Source organism: Chroicocephalus ridibundus, chromosome 3 (genome assembly GCF_963924245.1).
Source record: "Chroicocephalus ridibundus chromosome 3, bChrRid1.1, whole genome shotgun sequence".
Taxonomy (NCBI): Eukaryota; Metazoa; Chordata; class Aves; order Charadriiformes; family Laridae; genus Chroicocephalus; species Chroicocephalus ridibundus.
The window spans coordinates 32009775-32033062 of record NC_086286.1 but is presented as its reverse complement, the minus strand read 5'-3'; the positions used below and the strand labels follow the sequence as shown (position 1 = coordinate 32033062).

General features: G+C 39.0%; 1 protein-coding gene across 2 annotated transcripts in view; it reads right to left on the bottom strand.

Moving 5' to 3' along the window:
- Window positions 1-11773: 11773 nt before the first annotated feature.
- LOC134512836 (protein kinase C epsilon type) overlaps window positions 11774-23288 on the bottom strand; it is a 115367-nt gene continuing 103852 nt past the window's right edge. The window contains exon 13 of one of the 2 annotated variants that reach the window (XM_063328632.1): window positions 11774-15001. In XM_063328632.1, the coding sequence (XP_063184702.1) occupies window positions 14855-15001 (147 nt within the window). In that variant the 3' untranslated portion in view covers window positions 11774-14854. The remainder of the gene's footprint in view (window positions 15002-23288) is intronic. The other variant, XM_063328634.1, reaches the window with a different exon arrangement.

Genomic DNA, 23288 nt, shown 5'->3' with positions numbered 1-23288 from the left:
TATAGTTTTCACTGCTGTGGTATGGTGTGGGCATGAAACATGTAAACTTCATGCTCAGGGTGGAGAGAAAACCAGGAGAGAGAAAACACAGGGCATAGAAAATTAACCTGAGATATTCCAGGGTGGACATTCCAGGACTTCCATGTGGACATTTCACAGACAGAATGGAGACATCTGGAGCTGACCTAAGTAAGGACTGCTAGATTTTGGTTCATATAAACAGCAGTTCCTTTGCTGTCTTTGCACAGTTAGCACACTACTTCAGAAACAGAAAGATGTGGTATCTGAACATACCGCACTGTCAGGCACTGGAAGGTGCAAATACAGATTGCTGAGTAGAAACTCTGAATCACCGCAAAGCAGCCAAACTGATGCTCACTTTGCCACTCCTAATTATCATTGCATAACACACAAAAGCAAGAGATGACAATACATGTTTTTGAAAACATATCACCATAGCAGATGTCAGCCCTTCTTTTCCATTGTACTTATGCCTATTGTACACCCAACAATGAAGTCATCTGTCACTTCAGCTATCCTCAGGAAAGAGAGTTGTATATATTCACACTGACATGTCAAGCAACAAGTAAATTCGAAGGATATCAGCAATATTAAAACTTACAATAAGAGGAAAAATTGTGCACTTCTGATCCTTGTAAAAAAATTCCTTCTTTTTATAGCTTTCAAATTTCAATTGGCCAGAGAAAAGCACAGGAAGGGAAAAAAAACAAAAAGGGACATGACCAACAGCACACTGGAGAAGACACACAATTAAATCCTGGCTAGATGCCTCCAAGTGCTGCAGTCCAAATAACATTGTTAAGAGCCTCACTTATTCAAACAACCGAGCTCACTGGTCTCTAGCAAGCACACCACTCTTTTACTCTTCCCAGTGCAGGAATATCACCAATACTCGGAATACTGGCCTGGCCCATCTCTGCTAGTGACCTGCACCTGTGAAGCAAGCACGTACTTGATCTCACCATGCCCCAGGCTCCCTCTGCCTCACGGTGGGAGAGAATGGTTCATACACTCCAGGGGGGCAAGGCACGGCAGGCCAAGAAACAAGACACTCGAACCGTGCAGAGGTCAGAGGAAGCAGCTGCTGGGCTCTCACCAGCAGCGCAAACTGGCAGAGGGAATAGCATGCACGACCCATCAGGAAAACAGCCACCAGTCATCTAAAAACAATAGGAGACCAAGTGCCAGGGCTCTTCTCATCCTCTCCCAAGCTGGGGTAAGAGATTAGTATTTTCCTCATCTCACAGTCTCTGGAGGAAAGGAGAGTCTTGACCTCATTCCAGAAGTTGTGGGGAAAAGGAGATGAAATGGTCCTTCCTCTAATAGGCTCAGTTGCTTCTTTCAGGGTTCTGGAGTATTTACAGCCCAAGCATATTAGGACCTGGGGCAACTGTATTTCAGACTTTCTGTTCTCAAAACCATAACTATGAAGAATCACCCTAGCAGGAGACTTAATCTGGTCAGTTCTTTATTTACACGATATACAGTACCATCAGAGAACAAAATCCCCACAACGTAGTTTTTCATTAGTAGTTGCAGTATCAATACGGATTTCTTAATTTAGGGGTAAGTTTGCAAGGTCTATTCATCTCTTTCCACTGTGAATCTCAAAACGCATTTCTCATTTCCAAAGAACTGCAGAGGACTGATCAGTAGTCACAGCAGCTACCGACAAAACTACAAGTATTTGGAGTAATTTTTTTCCCTGTTTGCATAGATGTACTTTGAAAAAGATTTCAAAGAGTCAATTAGTATTTGGTCATTGGGCATCTGTGACAGAAGATGACTAAGTGAATCAGTAGTTCCTTTCACTTATAATCACTCATTGTGGGTATTGGGTAGCAGTTGCACAAAAGTGTATGGCTACTTTTATTGTACATGGAAAAGAGCTTTCAAAGCAAACTGAGGGACAAATGTTGCTGCTCAGAACACCCATTAGCCTTCTGATCAAATCTCTCTTTGATTATCCAAAGTGGTGCGTTCCAAGAGCACATGCTATTGACTGCAATACTGTGAAAACTGTCCGGCTCACATGCAGGATTGTAATTTTGGTAAATCTGTTTCCTTTAACATACTTTTTGCAGCGAGGAGGAAAAGGGGTTGTGGGGAAGAAAAGGGGTGTGAGGTAGTAAACCAAGGCAGAATGCCAGCATTTTCTTTCAGTCAGTGTTCGTACCTATTAAAGCATTTTGCCAAATCAGAGATGAATTACCGCACTGTTTCTGGAGTCTGATGCAACTCTCTTCGCTCACTCTGAGCCTGCAGTCAGACGGTATCATTTTGCAGGCTAGGAGAGCTGCGATTTACAGTCTGGGGGATATGAACTCAATAGCTGGATCGCAAGTTTTGGAACTTTCAAAGCACAACATGGGGTGTCTGTTCTTTCAGGATGCATTTTGGCAGATGGCAGTAGCCAAGGCAATTCACCCAGCCTTCCACCTACATTAAAAGTTGGCTGATGGGTAACTACTGCTCTGTGTTTATATGTAGTTGGTACTATCATCATTGTTCTGTGCTCCCGTAATGAAACAATTTCTTCTCTGCTCCTGCTGTGAATGACACTGAATGAATTGTATTATCTTAGCCAAAGTCACAGCAGGCACTGGGTCAACGGGTAAAACTGTCCAATATAGGAAGAAATCTCACCCAACAGCTCAGCCTCCAGCTGTTGACATGAACAGGAGAAAAAAAAAATAGAAAGATGGGGGAAGAGACAAAATTTAGATTGAAGGGAAAAGAAATGAATAATATCAGTGGGAAAATAGCCAGAAATGGACTGAAACCAAAGCAAGGCACACACAAAACAGTCAGAGAGAGTGCTTCAATACGTAACTTTAAATTTTCACATTATTGAGGAGAATTGGCTGCAAATAGCTTAGTATTTTTCCAGGGCTCTTTGAAGTACTGAATTTCACATCTCGCATGCCTCCACTCCAGTGAATTTAAATACTCTATTTCTTCCTGAGACCTGAGGATGCTGTGCACCAGCAGACCAGGCTCTCAGTTCTCTTTCTTTAAACAATTGGACCCAGCCTCCCATCATTGTACTAGCCAAGGCTGTAGTGAGCTGTGAGCTGATGGCTTGGAAAGGGCTGGTAAACACCTATCCCAGTTCATGGAAATCACAGAAACAAGGAAAATTTTCAGCAAAGCAACTGATAGTTCATCAGCTCTTTTGGTGAAATTCTAAGCACTCTCAGTTCTTTGAATATTACTGCAGAGGTACAAATTGATGACCTATGATGTCTCCCCTCTGGCATCTACATCTTGGAAAATAAATCCAAGAATGTCTGTTTGTAAAAAAAAAATAAATAACAAAACCCCAAAACAACCACAAAAACCTCTTTACTAAAATGCTACAGTTCTGCAGTTCTGACAGCCCTATAATTTATTACTTTCCACATCCAACAAGTAGGAGAGTGGGTGCTGATCTGCACCATTTCTGCAAGCCGATGGGATCTCTTTGGGTCACTGGTAAGTGCAGCAGGAATGTGTGTGTGCCTGCGATCACACAGTCCCTAGCATAACTCTGGATTCCAGTCCAAGCGTGAAGGTTACAGGGAATACGCTAGTAGAGCATACCCAGTTGGATGATGCTGATCATGTCTGTTCAGCCCTGGAGGTAATGTACGCTGCTTGCCTGAGGACAAGACATGCTTAACTGGAACCACTAGCAATTCTTCCCTGACTTTTGTTGGGTGGGTCATTTTAACTTCCGTATTTTATCTTAATTCCCTATTGAATTTCCCCTGAAAACTGCTAATGCTTTTTCTCAAAATCCACCTTTCAAGAACTTAATTTTATACCTAATTTGATGCGCTAAATTTGAACCGCTACTTTTTTAGCAAACACATGCTGTAATTCATCATGGCAGCACTGGTTCCAAGACAGGGGAACACCCCACTGATTCACCAGCGTGGTTTCCTGCAACACAGGATTGTCCTTTAGTTTCTCTCACCTTTGCAATAGTGTCTCCTGAGCCTGTTTAGTTAAGAAGTGGTAAGGTGACCTGAGAGGAACTGCCCACCCCCTCCACTCCCCGTAAGAGCAGGACAGATGGCCAGGATCACCCCTCTCAGCCACCACGGGCTGACAGGCTGGCTTAACTATTGCAGCACACTACAACTACGAAGACCTTCTGGGATAATAAAAAAAAAGATTTTGCAAAGCACCCTTTTGTCAGCTTGGTCTACCAGTAACGTGCTAGTTTTCTATTCTGAAAAACTGAGCACTCGGAGTAGAAAGAAGTCTGAATGTTGATAAATTAAAATATGCTCTGAATACATAAAGTATTTGCTTTAGCATAATTGTCTATCTTCTACATGGGAGTTAATGAGTTAAACAGATCTCATATTTATTTTGTTGCATTGTTTTGCTTTATTGCCTTTGATGTATGAAAAGTTTTTCTTGCATTGCTAAATGAACAGGAAAGGCAACACTGAAGAAACCCAGTGTGTCCATTTGGTGCAGCACCATGATGGCAGTGGGCTAATAGCCACAGGCATAGGCTAGCACTGTAATTCTTTACCTAATGATCTCTCTACCTTTTGTTGCTGTATCCATCATGAAGAAACACACATATTTTCCTTGTGTGAGGGCATATACAACACAAATAACAGAGGTTCATTCTATTTTATATTAGAACGATCTACCTCTGCTTTTTGGGGGACAAACCCTAGCACACTAACTGCCCTATATTTTTAACATATAGGCTGTAAAGCTTGGATTTCCTGCAGTGTTTCAAAAACATTGTACTACCGGATTTAAAAATTATGCCCTTCCCTTGAAAGAGCCGAATGCAAGAGCCTTATGAACATACTTTTGGGAAGCAGATGGTGGCCGAGTGGTAATTCTGATGGAAGAGACCATGTGGTGTATTTTCCATGGACATGACAACCTTTGGGGTTTTATTTAGATGTGCCTCCAGTATAGGTCAAATTTTGGATAAACACCCTGGATTAGCTTTAAATCAGATCACTCTTCACTCCTAGCAATGTAATCAGCAGCCACGTGGAATTCTCAGCCAATTGTAAACTCCCCTCCCTCAGGCGCCAGATAAATATTCGAATATGAGGTGGCACTGTTGAGGTAACTGTACCCATGCTAGCTATTTTAAAAGTAGCTCGGGCATAATGACTTAGCACAGACATACACTTTGAATTCTTCTTGTTCCCTCCTACACTTAGCTTCTGTCCAAGATTCACGTTTCCTCCCTCGATCACCTTTCAACAATCTTCTCACCGTTCTCTTTGATCACTGGAAACCTCTTCCGTTCCAAGGGGATTTTTCATTTTGGACTGCTACTGCATTTTCTGTCTTTCCCATTCTCACCTACTTGCTCCTCCGTCCTCCCGCTGCCATTAAAACAACCATCCTGTCCTTCCACTCAGTTAGAATCATAGAATCGTGAGGGTTGGAAGGGACCTTAAAGATCATCTAGTTCCAACCCCCTGCCATGGGCAGGGACACCTCCCACTAGATGAGGTTGCTCAGAGCCCCATCCAGCCTGGCCTTGAACGCTTCCAGGGATGGGGCTTCCACCACCCCTCTGGGCAACCTGTTCCAGTGCCTCACCACCCTCATGGTGAAGAACTTCTTCCTAACATCCAGTCTGAATCGTCCCATGTCTAGTTTTAATTCATTCCCTCTAGTCCTACCATTACCCAACATCCTAAAAAGTCTCTCACCAGCTTTCTTGTAGGCCCCCTTAAGATACTGATAGGCCACTATAAGGTCTCCTCGGAGCCTTCTTTTCTCCAGACTGAACAACCAGTTCACTCTCTCAGTCCTTTGAGTTCCTCCGATGACTTCCTGTTTCATGACAGAGCAAGCTTAAATCGCGTGTCTGCTCGCTCCTGGCACTGCACAGCCACTGCCTGCAAATGCCTGATAGTGTGTTAACGAGGTGCTCACGCACGACAGCCATGTCTGGTTTACATATTTCCACCCGGAGCTCCACAAGGGTGGGTGTTTTCCCAGCTGCTAGGCAGGAGATGGCCTCAGCGGTTTCCCCACAATCAGCAGTGCATCTCAAGGTCTTGCATTCTTCCACTTCCAGATTCTTTCACTGAGGAAAGCATGTTTATTGCTAAGTACAATTTTGCCTCAGTAATGTATGGTTTCCAGCAGAATTCCTGGAATCTGCTGTTTACAAGCAGGGTCAAAGGTTATAGAAATACTTTCAATTTGCATATGAGTGATATACCGGGAGGTATTTTGCCCATGCATAGTGTCTGAACTACGACACAACTGCTTTTCTATTGGTGTTGATAACCTCCCTGGCTCTGAAATCAACTTGTTCAGCTGTGTGGGTGGTTCAAATTATTGCTAGGCAGCTCAGTAAATGAAAATGAATACTCTCGACTCCTCTTCATCACCCAGACTCTTCTCCCAACACAGGCAGGAATATTAACAAGAACAAAAACATCAGTAAAGCTCTCATTTGAAGTCTTGCAGCTGGAGATCCTCTCTCAGTGTGCCAACCAAATACATGGTGGCAGCATTATTATCCACTGCAAGATGCTCCTGTGGTGTGTTACTTTTACCCCTGAGCAAGCAAATGAGAAAAAGGATAGTGTGACTGAGATGAGCATCTTGACAGTTCACCACGGTATGGGCCTCTCAGAAGGCCGATGGCTGACAGTACACAGGCTTTCAGCAGGGATGCATCGAGAGGACGTTGTATGTAAGTTGACTCCTTCTGGAGGAAGGAGATTTCTCTGGTGGTATTAAACACTAATGTTTTAATGCTGCTTTTTTTAGCCCTTCAACTTGTCAGAATAACAGTGTTCTGCAGAGTTTTCCTTTTTTTCTCCCACTGAAGTCAATATGTGTCAAACTGCTGCCTGACCAAGCCAGCACTGGTGATATGTAATGGGAGGCAGGCTCACAGTAATCTCATATCTGTAGTGCAAGGTGACTACGCAATTAACAATCTGAGGGACACACTCTAATGTGGAATTTGGGTGAGCACTTTATGTCCCGTATTTGGTAGACTGAATGCACCGATGATTTTAGCAGGCTGTCTCTATGACCAGAGATGCTTTAAATGGGAACACACGCCATAGACTGTATTTCAGAGTGCCCAAACACAGAGTTTCGTGGTGACAGCTGCTTAAAAAGTTGGCCCTATATATGGGATTGGAAAAGCATGGAAAAACAATCTGCTCTAGAACACCAGTTTTCCAGCGAGATTCCTGCACTCTGGGAGGACAGATCTTGGGGTTACCCAGGGCCTCCGTTCATCAGGCAGGAGGTGGTGTTTGAGGGATTTCACACAACCCTGTACTTCAGTAGAGCAGCATCATAAACTGTGAACAGGCCTCATAACAGCAGAATTCAGGATCTAGGAAGTTCAGCTTCTGTCCTTTACAGAAGGATAAGAGTGCAATTGCAATGCACTAGCATGTAAGGGGTTAGCATACAGTCTAATCAAAGAAAATTTGTCTCCACATTATTCCAACAAGTAAAGTTTAAAGGTCTTAAGTTTGCTTCTAAACAGGACAGTGATCCCCACCCACACATAAACATTTACCTAAGCGAGATTTGCATAATCTCTTTGACCCTCAATCTGCTCACCTTAATCAACCACATCATTATTTAGAAAAATGTGCCTCCATGTGCCTGATATCTTTGCCTAATTCTCACTGCTCATTAACCAAAAATCAACAGAAAATGTTCTTTTTTGATGTACCAAAGACTCTGAGTAAATAGCTTTCCTAGAACACTTTGTGTGGGTGTGACCATGTTTCAATAAAAAGCTTATCCCATTGTAAAACCAAAAAACCCACCACCCTTATGCATCAGCTACTGTATCTGATTGCATACAAGTTCTGACTGAAAAGAGAAATGAAGGGGACTCGAAGCAGCCATGAAGCCCTTTCACAGGAGACCACCAGCAGGTATTTAGTGAAGTATGATTTGAAAACACCTTATGCTCAGAAACGTCAGTACAGCGAGAGCACTGACTAGCTTCACCCATGCTCTTTTCCTAGAACTTCTTCTGACTTTATATTAACACAATAAGCAGCAAATGATCATCGCAGCACCTAGTTTCAGTTTGCCGATTTGTAAAACGACGATAATAGCATCTTTCCCTTTGCACAATTTCGAAGTCTCAAGCTCCATGCCACTCGTGTCAATGGAAACAGGAGGTTGCTTAGGCAACTGTAATCATTCTACTTGTGAAAGCACAAGTAACAAGTGCGTTTCTGGTATTTAGACACACTTCTTCATGTTGATATTCCAGCCTCTCCTTCTCTGTAACTGTCACCATCTGATAGACGTATTTGAGCAGGAATGTATTCATTGTCACTCAAGGAATATCTGGCCTATTCCTAAAAGGTTGTCAAGGGTACAGCTACATAAGGTGACCAAACTAACTTAACAGCTCATGTATGCCAAAAGCAGGACTCCTGTTCTTTACTTTCCCCCTTGCGGCACCAATCCTGGATGTGTGGCACCTCTGGGTAACATTTTGTCTTAGTAGGTTTAGAGAAATGAGAATGTACCTTGGCACAGACAAGCATCAGCCTGGCACTGACTCTTGCTGTTACTAGCAGCTTTAGTCTTATCTTCGTGCTACCTCCTGTAGTACATAAGACACCAGATCAAAATGGTAGTATTGGATGGTGATGACAAGCGTACGCAATGCTCAATTCAGTTCTCAATCCAGTGCCCAAATCAGCAATACACTCCAGGTCACTGACTTTCTTCCTAACTGATTTTTTTCCAAGGATTAAACATCTGTGTACAAACGTGAAAGTTCTTTAATGCTTGTCCAAAATTTTGGACAGTCTTGCATAATCATTTCACAATATTTATAGTGGCAGCTTGTGTTCCACCTCAGGCTGCTGCTCTTATCTCCCGCTTCCACAGTGATGATGAGGTCAAAGGAAAGACGGAGTGGAAACTGTTTTGGCACATATATACGTTTTCCCAATGTGCTAAGAAAACCTTTCTCTTTCCCCCCTTCATTGTAGCTAATACGTCAAAAGAAGGGCTATTCAAGAACACAGTAAGAGCCTGTATTGATAGCAGGGGAGTAGTGCATGTCCCGTATCTTGATTTTGGAAAAATATTTGTTGCACATAACGTTCTAATAAGCAAGCTAGGGAAAGACAGTCTAAACATAGCTATATATAGGGGGTACAAAAGCGGTAGGAAAACCATACAGAGAAGGTAACCATTAAAGGTTTACTGCTAAAATGGAAGCCTGCACCAAGGCATCATTTTGCACTGGTTAAATACCTGTTTAACCTATTTTCATTATGTCCTGGACAGAACCTATTTTCATTATGGCTGGAGAATCTAATAGAGAGCATGCATATTAGATTTACAACTGACACTAATCTGGGAAAGCCTGTGAAATAATTGAGAACAAACTTGGATTAAGAATAAAAAATGTAAAAATGTAACAGAAAACAAACCAGAACACACTAGTCATTGTAATAATCCATGTTACATCCACATACTGAATATTACACATAATTCTACTCCCTGTCTTCAAAAGAGATACAGTAGAATCAGAAAAGATTCAGAGAAAGTTGACACAGATGACCAAAAATACGGGATGTGTCTTTATGAAGCCTTTTTACAGATGGTGGAAGACTTTTCAGTCTGAAAAAGAACTGGCTAAGGACGGACGCATCAGCGACCTATAAAATTCTGAGTGGCATGAAAAAGGTAAATAGCAAATGATTATTTATCCTCTTTCAAGGAAAGACTCAGGCAGCACAAAATGGAATTAAGACTGGGTCAGAATAAACAAAAGAGGATAATTTTTAACGTAATGATTAGTTGAGCTCTGTAGCTCTTTCCCACAGAATGTTTTGTGTGCCAGAAGCTGACATTGTTCAAAAACTGATTAATCAAAAGAAAGTTAATTCAGACATATTAAATATAATAAAGACACGACCATCTACTTCATAACATCATGGAATCAAACTGCTGCAGGCAGAATACCATCTCGTGCTTTCTTTTTTTCAGACTTTTCCACAGGTATTTTCTATTTATTATACTTTTATACTGCTACAGCTACAATCAAAGCTGACTTCTTGATTTCTAATCAGTGCACATTACTGCTTAAGCTACCGACCACAGCCAAGCGCAGGATACCTGACCTGAGCTGTTTGGTTTGATCCAGTATAGCTGCTCACACCTTCTTTTGCTTATACGAAAACCTTATTTATCTTGCTCAGATTAAATGTTTCTTGTTCCTAAGAGAGATCCACTCAGATCTAACTCATTCTCATTTTCTCCTTATGCCTGGGATGAGGCATGTTCTCACGTGTTTTTAATTAAAAAACCGTTTTGCTCAAACAGTATGGATAGATGAAGACCCAAATTGAGTTTCTGTAGCTTCGAGTTACGATATGTCAACCTATTCAACACTTCAAATCATTATTGGAAAATTATTCTGATTTTGATCAGTTTGTTTAGGTGCCTATCATATTGATTTACCCACGTACCTGACCAGAGTACTAGCAGGCTAAAACCATTTTTGATGGTGAAGTGATCCCCTGTGTGGAAGGCCACAGAAGCAGAGAGATACATGCTGAGATACATTCTCTCCTTGAACTTTTAATACCATACTTACAGCACGGATGGTCAATCAGACTGTGACTCATTCCCCTTCAAAAGACTGCTGTCTTTCCAAATTTTGCAGTTCATCAGCAAGGATAAAAACTCTTCTTAATAGACATCGGTTACAGCATTATGAGAAAAGATGATACAGATTGATCTATTTGGAGACCAGTGATGCTTATTGCTTGTAAGAGGATGGTTAAGTTCTTTGTGTGCTTTTAAGGTTGCAAAACATATGCAGAAAATCAAGATGTTACATAGTTGTTTAACTGGTAAAATCTGTGTGACAAAGCTTATGCTATTGCTGTCAACACACAAGATTTGGAATATGCTCATAGGCACCAAACACATTTAGTGACTTTGAGAAGACTCAGCATGAAGGAAAAAAATGGAGTTTTATGCAAAAGCTGGCATTTGAACAGAAATCACTCTTCAACTCTTCAATTAATTCATTTTCTTTCTTTTTCTTCTTTTTTTTTTTTTTTTTAAAGCGAGTTACTATACCTACTAGCTAGGTATACTAACTGGAAACTGTTAACTGGAATTACTGCCAGAGTATACTGATAGCTAATCTACTGAAACAGAAGTTAAGAATTTTAGACCGTGAAAATGGAAAGCATTTAAGGTGCAAATGAAAACACGATGAAATACTGAAATATTTCAGACAATGTCACATTGACAGATTGAAGTTAAATAAATCATTTAATAAGCTCTATGACCCTAATTAATGAAACTTGTGCATACTATTAATCCCTCTAATCAATCCAATTAAAGACTAAAGCAGTCTCGTGTTTGTACACAAAGTGCCCAACTGAAGCAAGTTTTAACGATGCAGCTAAGCAGAACGCTGGGATCAGTCAGGACTTAGTGACCATTACTTAGTTCATAAGCAGAAAAAGTCTGTAAACTCACTTGCTTGGTGTTTTCGAGGTAAATGTTACATTGCCCAAGATAAATTGTGTTCACACACTGTTTACCTGTGTTTCTCTTGGAGTATTTAACGTTTCACAGATGAGGCTCTTGTTAGCAAATCCTTCCTTTGAAAAATATCCACTCCTAAAAGGTAAGCTCATGATATTTCGTACAGCATGTAACAGGAAAAATATTCATCCTTCATCTTTCTTTCTTCCTCATTAGGAAATACTCAGGAAAACTTTGGGGAAAAAAATAAGATTTAACATCATTGTATTTATTAGGTTCCGAAACAATACACATTCACATCCTTTTGAATACAGTACATTTGGCACAGTAATAATGTTTACGATGAAATAACACTAATGAATGGCAAGAGATTCAAATTACATCCATAAGAAAAAAATTCTGTACAAATAAATCCTCACAATAAAAAAAAACTACCCCCCCAACTGAATACATTTTATATTTAGCCAGAACTATTCTGCACATAATTTAAAAAGAGGTAATTTGTAAGCCTTTTTTGGAGAGAATTATTTTTCACCCTATGGAGAAAAACGTGTTTCCATTTCTTAATAAAGTCTATTTGGGAGGAAAAACAAGAAACAATTGATTCTTTATCATTATTGTTATTATTAATAATCTTTTTGGCATTTTGCACTCATTTTACAAAGAAGGAACAAGAAAGATTTTACAGGACAGGCAGAAATGTAACAGAATGTCCATTTTTAAGAATTATCTTTAAAAAATGTTCAAGGTAACAGACAAACCTTCTGATGTAAACCCAATGCAGAGGATCTAACTGTTTATATTGAAGAAATATCTGCCCATGCAAAAGTTTTTATCTCCTTCACTTTTCTCTTAGCATCCTAGCAAACATTGCAGGTGCTGAGGCCTGAAATATAAACATTTGCTAATTATCTTCACGTTAGAAACGGGAATGCAGACTACACAGCTTGCTTACAAAAGCTTTATGGGAGGCTTTTATTCCTTCAAAATAAATGCTCAGAGTTTTCTGTAAAGGCCTCTTGTTGTACAAACAGTAGTGCACTATCTGATAACTTGTCTTCCTAGCCAGTCTACTCACCTATGGAAAAGAACGCTTTAGCATTGTGATCAGTTCTTGCCTGGATGTCAAAAGCTAACTGTGATGAGAAATAAACAGAGCCAGTGGCGAGACACAAATTGATGGGCAGTTCTACAATATATTTCTAAAAGAGAAAGAAATTTAAACATTGAGATGATGCAATCATTAAGATGTTTCTGTGCTGGTACTCAGCTCCAGAAGCTAGTCTTTTCCCAGTACAAAAGATTACTGAAGATAAATTAAATTAAACTAAAGGCTTGATCCATTATTACACCTGTAGGCCAGACAACACATTAATTGATATATCATAATATTTAATATTTTGAAATCATCATAAGAATATATATAATAATTACACCTGAGTTTTAAAAACAAAACAAAATGGAACTGAATGTTGTCATCAGTAACAGGCTATGAGCAGCCAGACGCAAAACTGACACAAACTAACTCATCTGCTTGAGACCGAGATTATCTCTTAAAGCCAATGATTCACACTTTGTCCACCACGATTTGTAACATTCCTTTCTCTTTCTGAGCTCTATCATGTCATAATAGAGTTGAAGAGAACTATACAAGAGATTTAGTATAGCTTAATATATGTCTACATCTTTTATAACAAAAACCTCATCTCTCTGACAGTAACTTGAACCAATACACATACAAGAGTATTGCACATGGACATTATTATAATTATTCTTTCATAGACTAACATTTTAATAGTATGCCTGAACATGCAGCAGTTGATACCTCTATATTCAATGAATTCCACAGGCCTTGCAGCAAACACTATATACAAAATCTCACCTGTACAAAAGGCAAAAAAGCTTCTTTAGTGCCACTTTGCCAATCACAAGTATATATATTTTTGTGCAGCTGGAAATCCATGTGCAACAATTAAAATGGATTCCAATGACCGCTCACTCAGTCCAGTAAAATATATAATAAAATGACCTCAGCGATACATGTACACAAAAAAAAAAAACCAAAACCCAAACCACAGGGTACTCCTGGAAATATAAGTACATAACACTGTTAGCGTATCTACAGGAGGTAACTTCACATTAGTAATATTGTCCACATGAGTTACCATTTCAATTCATACACAAAAAAATTCAATTTACAGCTTTCAATAATGTCAGTTTGTGAATGTTTGATCTTCAGTTTTTTAACACACTTCCACATAATGCATGTGTAGCCTTATTTTGTGTCTTCTAAAAGCAGATTTCTCTTTAGATTTTAAACATAAAAAACAACAAACACAGTAGTATTATGGTTTTGTAAAAGTGTGCAAAAGTAACACACTGCTGAGAAAATAAATATAAATAAGAAATTATTTATCAACTTAGCTACAATGGAAAAGGCAAATTGATAATGTTTATAATTAATTTTTAACATAAAATTAACTGTAAACATTTGCAAGCTTGCCATCACATTAATGGTTCATTTAAATGGATACTAAATTTGGTAACATGGATAGTACACCCAATTGCCTGAAAAACTGTAAAATGCCTATGTATAGCTATGCTAAAGTACTATAGGCTTTTTATTCTTTAGCCCTTTAATAACTATCCATATAGTATCTATTTCTTGCTTTAAATAAAATTTCAGTTATCTTTGTGACTCTTCTTATTCCTAAGAGTTTTTTGTAAATTGCATGAGGAACTTCATCAAAAGTTGTAATTGATGTGCTTCTTTTTCTGGACAGCTTTATTTTAAGTTTGTACCTCACCACAATAAATTTGTAATTCATTACACATCCATGAAGGTAGACTTCTTTGCTTACCAAAGGGCAACGTATTACGTATTTGTTCCATACCTAAATACAGATCTCACCTTAACCAACAGCGCAGAAGAAACAGTTCTCACGTCCTTAGCTTAAATACATATGACAATTACGGAATGTAATCTGCTAAATTGCTTTTAATAGCATGGCTTCATTTTCCATGGAGAAGATGTAATTTTGTCCTCTGGGGAGATCTTAGGAATAAAAGAAAAGTTGCAAATATACGGCAGTGTGTTACATCTACAATTTCTGATACAAAATTATTTTGCATTGCTTTGTGAGACAGAAATTAAGAGTGCTTTCAGGTCAGAAGATTAAAGAAAAAAACCAACAATAAATATATACTTTAACTGGGGATATGGGCTCAGGGTAAGAGAAGCAGTTTTTGATCTACTGAGTCTCAGGAATTTGACGATCTCTTCAGAATCACTTCTTGCAGCATCGTTCATCTGTCAGCCTAACGTTGTCTATGGCAGTAGCTCTTCTCCAAAATAAGAGAACCCTTTAAATTCTTCTTGATTGATTTGTTTTATAATTGTCTCATCCACTAGCGTTAATACTGGTTCTTCTCGTGTAAAGTCTTGATCAAAGTTATTTACATCCCTTTTGGTTTTCTGAGAAGAAAAATACAAATAAGGTGAATGGTGAAACAGCACAGTAAAATAAAAGGTGCTCTCCCTCCTCTCCATCCCCCCGAAAGGCTGAATTTTCTGGAATGATTGAAATAAAAGAGGAGCTACTTCACACAAAGAATAACAGACGTATGAGAGAAGCTACAGGAGCAAGTACTATAAATGAGTTCAGGAGAGGCCACAGAAGCAGCACTATAAATGAATTCCCAAAGACTCACTGGTCTCTGACAGGCGAAGGAATAGCAGTATGATGATAAAGCAGGAAGCTGAGATTACAACTAGTTTAGAAAAGGCTTTGGCATAGTAGGTGGTACGGCTCTTTCCTCTTAGATTTGAACATAATGATATCTCATTTCAGAGGCACAGAGTGAACTGATTTCCCCACAATATAGCCTACTGTTTCAACTCTAAGTTAACTGGTTTTTTATATCTGGCTACACTCAGCTTTAAAATCAGAGGTAGACCTCACAACACCTCTCAGTCCAAAATCCTTGAGCTCCACATTGGCAACTCAGATTTCCTAATGCAGCCGAATGTCATTCAAAGCACCACGGCAAAGTGAAATTCTGTCTCCAAAGAAATCTTCTTTATTTCAACGGCATCAGGATTTTCCCATGGAAGTCTAAAGCACCTTGCTCTTTCAGCGAAGTTGGGCCAACAAAGTGCAACTGTACACTTTGTGGTGGGATAAGATATATTAACTAGAGACAGCCTTGGGGAGGCCGACTCATTGTCCTCAGGGCACTCATACCAGTGACTATCTGTGACCACTTACATGTAAAAAACCTTAAGGCTACAGGGGAAAACATTCCCCATGGTCATTCCCTTGAGACCTGCACTGTTCATGTTTTCCATGTTAGCAGTGTATTTCAAGCATGTACAGGTTCAGGGAAGTGGAAAAAATATTTTCCTTTACATTGTCTCTTTTTTCTTTGTTTCATGAAATCTAATAGTTACCTGAGTGATACTTAACGGAAGAACACTGACACATTAAAAACTAGCTTCGTGTCCATCCTGCATGTCTGAAATTAAGATGATACCAGAAATATAGACTAGCTATTTGACTTGCAAAATAAAATGATAAAATCATAAAGTGACACATCATAAAGTACAGTAATGTATTGCAAATGGGATATATGCCTTCAAGTCAATGTAGGTAGATTCTCCAATAAAATATATACATAAGTGTATTTCCTTCATGAGCTCTACTGAGGCACTAAAACAAATTTCTTTCTCACAACTGAAAAATGGTCAGAGCAACCTTCACCTACATTGTTTGTAAGAACTTTACAGATATAGGGAAAAAAAGGTCTATATAAATGCAAGAGACTGTCACTTGTAAACCAACTCCTTTCTAAGTACAGGCAACAAAAAATCCACATCCTCTATCTACAAAATTCCATTAAAAGGAAAGGAATATGGACTTAAACATGTTTACATTTGTAGTATTTACTTTGTACATAAAGACTGGACATAAAGTGCATGTGACCCATATACTCCGAACTCCTTAAAGTGTCAGGGACATGGCTTTGGACTTTACGTTTTTTCCCAGTCATCTGGGCAAATACTGCAAAATAAGAATGAAATTCCATATGTATTTTTAAATGCATTACATTGCAATTACATCTACATTATTCTTGTTCCCCATGTCCTACTGTAGTATTTTTATACACTCACACAATGAATTTGCTAGAAGAATAGTCACTAAAGTAGAAGTAAGTGAATACCTATAGAAAGTAAAATTCAAATTCAGAACTCTGCAAGAGAAATGTGATTACACTCACACTTTCACTACTAGCTCTCCAGGGCAAATAAGCTCTGGACTAGCTAAGAACAAATACAATATATATTATTTTCAGGTTTTCATACTGAACGTATTCGTGAAAAGTGTTATTTCCTTGCTGAAATTAGTTTCAGCATAAGAATAAGATGATAAATTCCTCAAATCCTATCAGGCGCAATTAATTCCCAATAGCTCCTTTTTCCAGAGAACCATCACAAAGATTTGTGAAAGTTTTAGGTGAAAAAGAGTGCAGATGAGTACATCTGAAAAACTGTCCCGACACCGCTGTACCTAAATTGTATTGATTAAAACTAACTGTACTTCCAGTAGAACTTTGAATCCCAAACATTCTGAAACAACACACAAGGGTTTTTGCTTAGATTTAAAAGCCTAGCAAGACCAAAGAAGGAAATACAAGTTTTTATTTTCTCAGATTTATAAACAATTCCATGTCTTTTTGGCAGTATAGATGTAAATCACCCAATTTATTAACAGGACAAGTATGGAGCAATCTAAGATTGCAAGGGTATGCTAAGCAAGTCTCTAACTAACCAACTGACGAATGGAGATTAAATAAATCACAGGGAACAAAAGTGAGTGGATTAAGCCATACAAGACAAAAGGTAGACTTCATAACAAGTGCTTCTTTTCAACAGAAAGATTTATTTGAGAAACCCTCCTTAGCAACTTAGGCACTTTCTTCCTGAAGCAATAACTATTTTGCAAGGCCTATCTGCTAAGATGAAACAGGTCTGGCCACATTTCTGCTACTATTGCTATTTTAATGTAATTCCACTGTGAATACTCTATAGGCCAACAGCATGAACCAATATATAGTTGCATCATGAGGGCTCAGGATGAAAGTATGAAGGGTTGTGGCTGTCTCCTAGCAGAGAAGCTGAGAAAAGCAAGAAGATTAACAAGGTAAGGAGAGTATATAAAGGAAACAGAGTGCAACTATTATCCAGCTCTGAACATTAAAAAAATCATGATGAAAAAAGGAAAAATACTTAGATTGGCTGGCAAATGCATCATTAAAAATGCAGTAATTAAATGGGTATGATTGTGTTTATTTAGCCTGAAGTTCCTGAGACTTTGGGACATATTATTTTTAACTTTTCAAACTTTTTTCCAGGTAAGAATTTTCAATTTCAGATGACCGAAGAAACGAGGATTGTTAGGAAAAAAAGAACCCCCAAAACCACAGCTGTCCACCCAAACACACACAAATTTCATTAGGTTTCAGATGCTACTTTTTCTCTCTCTAGACTGCTCAGACACCTTGTGTTCAGCACGCGTCAATGCTACATGAGAGCAGGGGCACAGCAGCTACCCAAGAGCTGCCAACAATAGGTGCCAAATTCCACACTGCACTGAAACTGCTCTACTGCAGGCAGCATGTGGGCAGCCCGACTCCATCTGACAAAGAGCAGCAGCGCTGCCACGGCACTTCTAATGACTAAAACCGACGTGACTCCAATCCTAAATAACATCTGAAAGATGGCTTCTCCACCAGCACGCTATCTCTGGTAGTGAGAAGGCACAGTGACTCACAACATCTTGTGCAGGAAATGTGCTGGCTAGTTGATTTTTTATTTTTTCTAGCAGTGTGAATGCTTCATAGGTCTCTCGTCTGAGCGTCTTGACATAGTGTAACCTGCTTATCCTGTAGACATGGTGGGCTTGCTTCATGTGGGCGATACGATCTGATTAGATGTACCACTTAATGCTACAGAAATAGAACCCCTTGAATTAATAAATATTAACATGACCTACTACCCATCAAGGATTAAAGTTTTTAAGTCAAAGTCATGTTTTATTTTATTCAAAGATTACTGCTTCTGTTTGAAAAGCTAAAGACACTGGAAATTTCTAAAAGACTATCGCTTCACAAAACACCATTTAAACAGCTTTCTTAGTTGGCCTGTGCAACTCTGGACGAAGAGATATTGTTTTATGAGTCAAAATGCTTTTTTTTCTTAAATATCTTCACATAATTTCTAAAAGATCAAAATGAACTTCATGTGCTATTAATAAGCACACATTAAACAGTGGTTTTCTGAACTGCTTTTACTTTCACTACCATTCAATAAAAAATTAATTTTCTACCTGCAGTCACAGACTAGAGCTTAAAAAAACCCTCCAAAACGTGCTTTTAATAAGCTTTCCAGTGTTAAGGATCACCAACCTTGTCTGTTAATGATTACTAAATGACGCTATATGAATTGCAACAATGAAAAAAGAAATCTAAGTTCATGTTCTTCTTACTGAAAATACATTAAGAAAGTTAGAACTTGCCATTCCTTACATTAATCACACAAACCAAACGTGAATGACAGGAACCTTTGGTATTGAAAAGTCACACAAATCCTTGCAAGAAGGCACCTGATAGAGGGTGCTCCAAACCAGGGAACTCAGCAAAGCTTGGGCACCTCATCAGCTGTGTCATGAGGCCAAGAGGCTTGGTGCAGTCTCTTCGGCCTAATAAGGATTAAATTAATTCTCCAGTTTGGAGACAATAAGGCTTATATCTCTCTACTCCGTTATTTGTTTTCATTTAATTTGCAGAAAATAGCCGAAACACTTTCAAGTCCTTTGCAAACTCAATAGCTCCACTAAATTGGGCTGGAATTGTCCAGTGGGTTCAAAACCTACTCAGAGGAGGTGAAAGAAAGATGGGAGGTGGCGGCTAGAAAACAACAATGTCACAAAAGCCTAGGTTTTGTATTTTAGTTTGATTTTCCTACAACTTCACAATATACTGTTTAGATGTAACTATAGGAATCCTCTTTAAATCAATTAACAGATTTGTTAGTTTAACAGAATGAGGAGCTAATCCACAACAGACAGCCAATACAAGTAAGTGAGGCCAGAAATGATTATTATAACAATGAACCAACATGTTGGAAGAAAAAAAGATCATGCTATGATAGTTTTCAGTAAGTGGACCTTTTGACAAAATATATACAAAGCTCACCCATGATTTTCACAGTCCGAGATACTGTCACCACAGAAAAGCAGATGCAGATTGGTCTTTCTATATTTCTATATCTATATTATATATATCTATATATATATTTCTATTGTATATTTCTATATCACTGAATGAAACATCTTTAACTTTACTGCAATTTTCCGTCAATGATGCCTCTTGATACATTTTCAAGCCCACACTGAAATCCTGGAGTTTGTAATTTGTTTGAGGAGCTTCACCAGAGAACCCTTCCAGTGCAGCGCCGGGCTGTATCAGCAGCACATCAAACACATGACAGTAACCTGAAATCTGGGCAGGAAGCTGCTGCAGCTTTTGGTGTGCAGCTACAGGGGCACAGAACAGCAGTGCAGCTGGAACAGGACGCTCCGTACGAGTTGCACCTTCTCATACGTATTACATGGTATCATTTAATTTTATCCAAAATTTTGCTTCACTAAGAAATAAATGATTCCCGCATTTCTTCATCAAGCAGAAATTCTTAGATCAGGATGAGCAGAGTTCAAATATCTTGTATTTACCTCATCACTGGTAGGATCTTCAGATTATTTTGTTCAAGAAATTTGAAAACTCAAGACATCATACAATGGTTTGAAGCACAAGGTCATGTGGCTAACCTCATGTATCACTGTCCTCTCAGTCACCTCTCTTTATTATGATAACAAAAACCGCAGTATAGGCAGAGATCACTTTGCACCGATGATTAGATCTCTTTTCACACAGGTATAGTAGTTTCTAAAAAGTTGAGACCAACTGTAACAAGCACTCACTTTCGCATATAACTCATTCTATATACACAGAAATTCAGCATGAATACTGTGAAAGAAACAGTCTGAGAAGCAGAACACTTCAGGCCTGTCTTTCCATTTATCCTGGTGATGCCTCTTCACAGTATTTGCATGCCCTGAGAATGTGTATCAGTATTAGAAGTATGTCCTAGAATGAAATATATGAAATATATATGAAATATATGGTATCAGAATAACTTTATATAAGTTATTTAATTTTTTCAGCATGTTTATTGCTCTATTCACACATGGAAGGGTTACAACAGATCAGCGATGAGCTGCAGTATATTCAACTGAGGTTATGATGATAAAAAGTGTTTTGAATCCAAGTAGTTTTTACAAGTATACCAATATTCATTACTTCCAAGCAGGGGGTGAGATTTTGTGCTCCTACATTATGCTTTCAGTAGATGTAAAGAACACCAGATTAAGAGAAAGCAGTGGAAAAAAACTCCACTCAATGAAGATGATAATAGATTGTGAAACAGTATTTGGAAAGCATGCCAACCTATGCAGTCCACAATTTAATCTGTTATGGAAGAACACAGTCATTTAGTAAACACCAATGTAATTTACAGAACTATGAATTTTAAAAGGGATCATTTGTGATCCAGTAAAGTGAAACCACTTTTATACTGAAATAGTATGTATCTTTACTAGGAATGTGAAATGGGTCAGGTAGGAAGGAGGAACAACCTAAACAATTAGGGGATACAAACACATAATGACTACATGGCCAGGATGCCAGCCTTAGTATTTCACTTTTGCGCAGCCTTTCTCCCATCCTACACCCCAAAACCACCACAACAAAACAAACAGCAAGGCAAACAATACCAAAGCTCTGCAGGCTTACTGACAATCACCTCGTGTTCGCAGTCTGGGCAACGAACCTCACCAGAAGTTGTCCCCTATGGCCATACTTGGGTATGGTTTTAGCATGAATGAGTACACAGTACTAAAGCTAAATATACACCAAACCTGCTTAGTTCATAGCCTGATTGCTAAAGCACGAGAGTTATCTCCGTGTAAAACATCGATGGCGATAGATTTCACATGAGCTGCAGGGGAGGTCAGCACTACAGCTTCCCACCTGAGGTTAGTCCTTTACCCTCAAAATCCATTGTGTCCACCTTATTGGGGCTTGCTTCCATTAGGACTTAATCATGACATAACCACCGCACATAAGGTATACTATGGTAGAATACATGCATTTTTTAGAATGAAAAAAATTCCAGGGTGTCTGGTTTCAGCTGGGATAGAGTTAATTTTCCTAGTACTGCTGTGTTTTGGATTTAGTATGAGAATAATAACACATTAATTTAGTTGTTGCTAGGTAATGCTTATATCAAGTCAAGGACTTTTTCAGCTTCCCACAGAACTGAGAGCATAAAGAGGACAAGCTGGCCAAAAGAATATTCCATACCATAGGTGTCATGCTCAGTATATAAAGGAGGCTGGCTGGGTGTCAGGAATCCATGATCACTGCTTGGGACAGGCTGGGCAACCAATCGTCTTTGTATTTCCTTTTATCATTGCTGTTATTATTATCATCTTCTCTTCCATTATTGTTCTATTAAACTGTCTTAATTTCAACATTTGAAATTTCCTTTTTTCCGATTCTTCTCCCCTACCCCACTGGGGTACAGGGAGTGAGCGAACGGCTGTGTGGTTCTGATTGTCGCTTGGGGTTATACCATGACAGAGGGGAAGAGTGCCAACTTCTGAATTTCTACACTATATTTTCCCCTTATGGTAGGTTTCTTTGAGGGTTTAACTACATTGCAAACTATTTTATATTTCTTCTTGAGGTGGGGAGGAAATACGGGAAGAGGAAGTAATGGAATAATCACATGAAAATACCCTTCACCTGCACAATGCTATTCCCACTGCAAATTTTATGATCCACTCTGCAGTGCAGATTTTATGCGTACCTCTCTAATTCACATTTTATTGGCAAGCCTCCATTGATATTCTCAACTGCTCTAAGGCCATGATGACCAGTGTCACCTCCGCTCTTAATTCCTGGCACACATCCAAAATTAGTCCATTTTCGGTTGTGTTCTCCTGAAATTGCATATTCACTGTTGTTGTTACAGCAGAGTTGCAGCAGTCAGGGCTGGTGCATCTGTGACACGCTAAACCACCTGCTGGTGAGTCCTCAAATACATGCGTAGAAGCCTTCTTTGTCTTCCTGATCACTAGCACTTTAGCACACAGGACGGGCTATACCCAGAAAATGGATCTGACTTGCAAAGAAGAGAAAAAAGTGATGCAGGGGAGTTGGTAAATCTAGGGCACGTGTCCCTAGAATTCCAGTGGCTTCCAGGAGACAGCCATAAATCACTGAAAAACTACCCAAATACAGACAGTCTAGCAGTGCACAGATATTTGACCAGATTTATTCTGTAAAAGATCAACAGATTTACTTTGCCTTACATTCTTGAAGTAATCACAAAGACAAGGAATAAAAAGGAGACCCTGATGCGAGTGAGTAGGTGAATCATATAATTAAATATTTCAAGACTCACATCTCTGCCACGTATCCTGAATAAATACTGACTGACTGACCTTCCATCGTTTTATTCTGCCTACAGTCACCTACTCAACTTAATTACAGTAAAGTAACACATTATGGAAACCTTCTTGAGAATGTTATGAAATTGTAAATATATAGCAATACCTTGTGATTCTGAGCCCCTCCTCTGT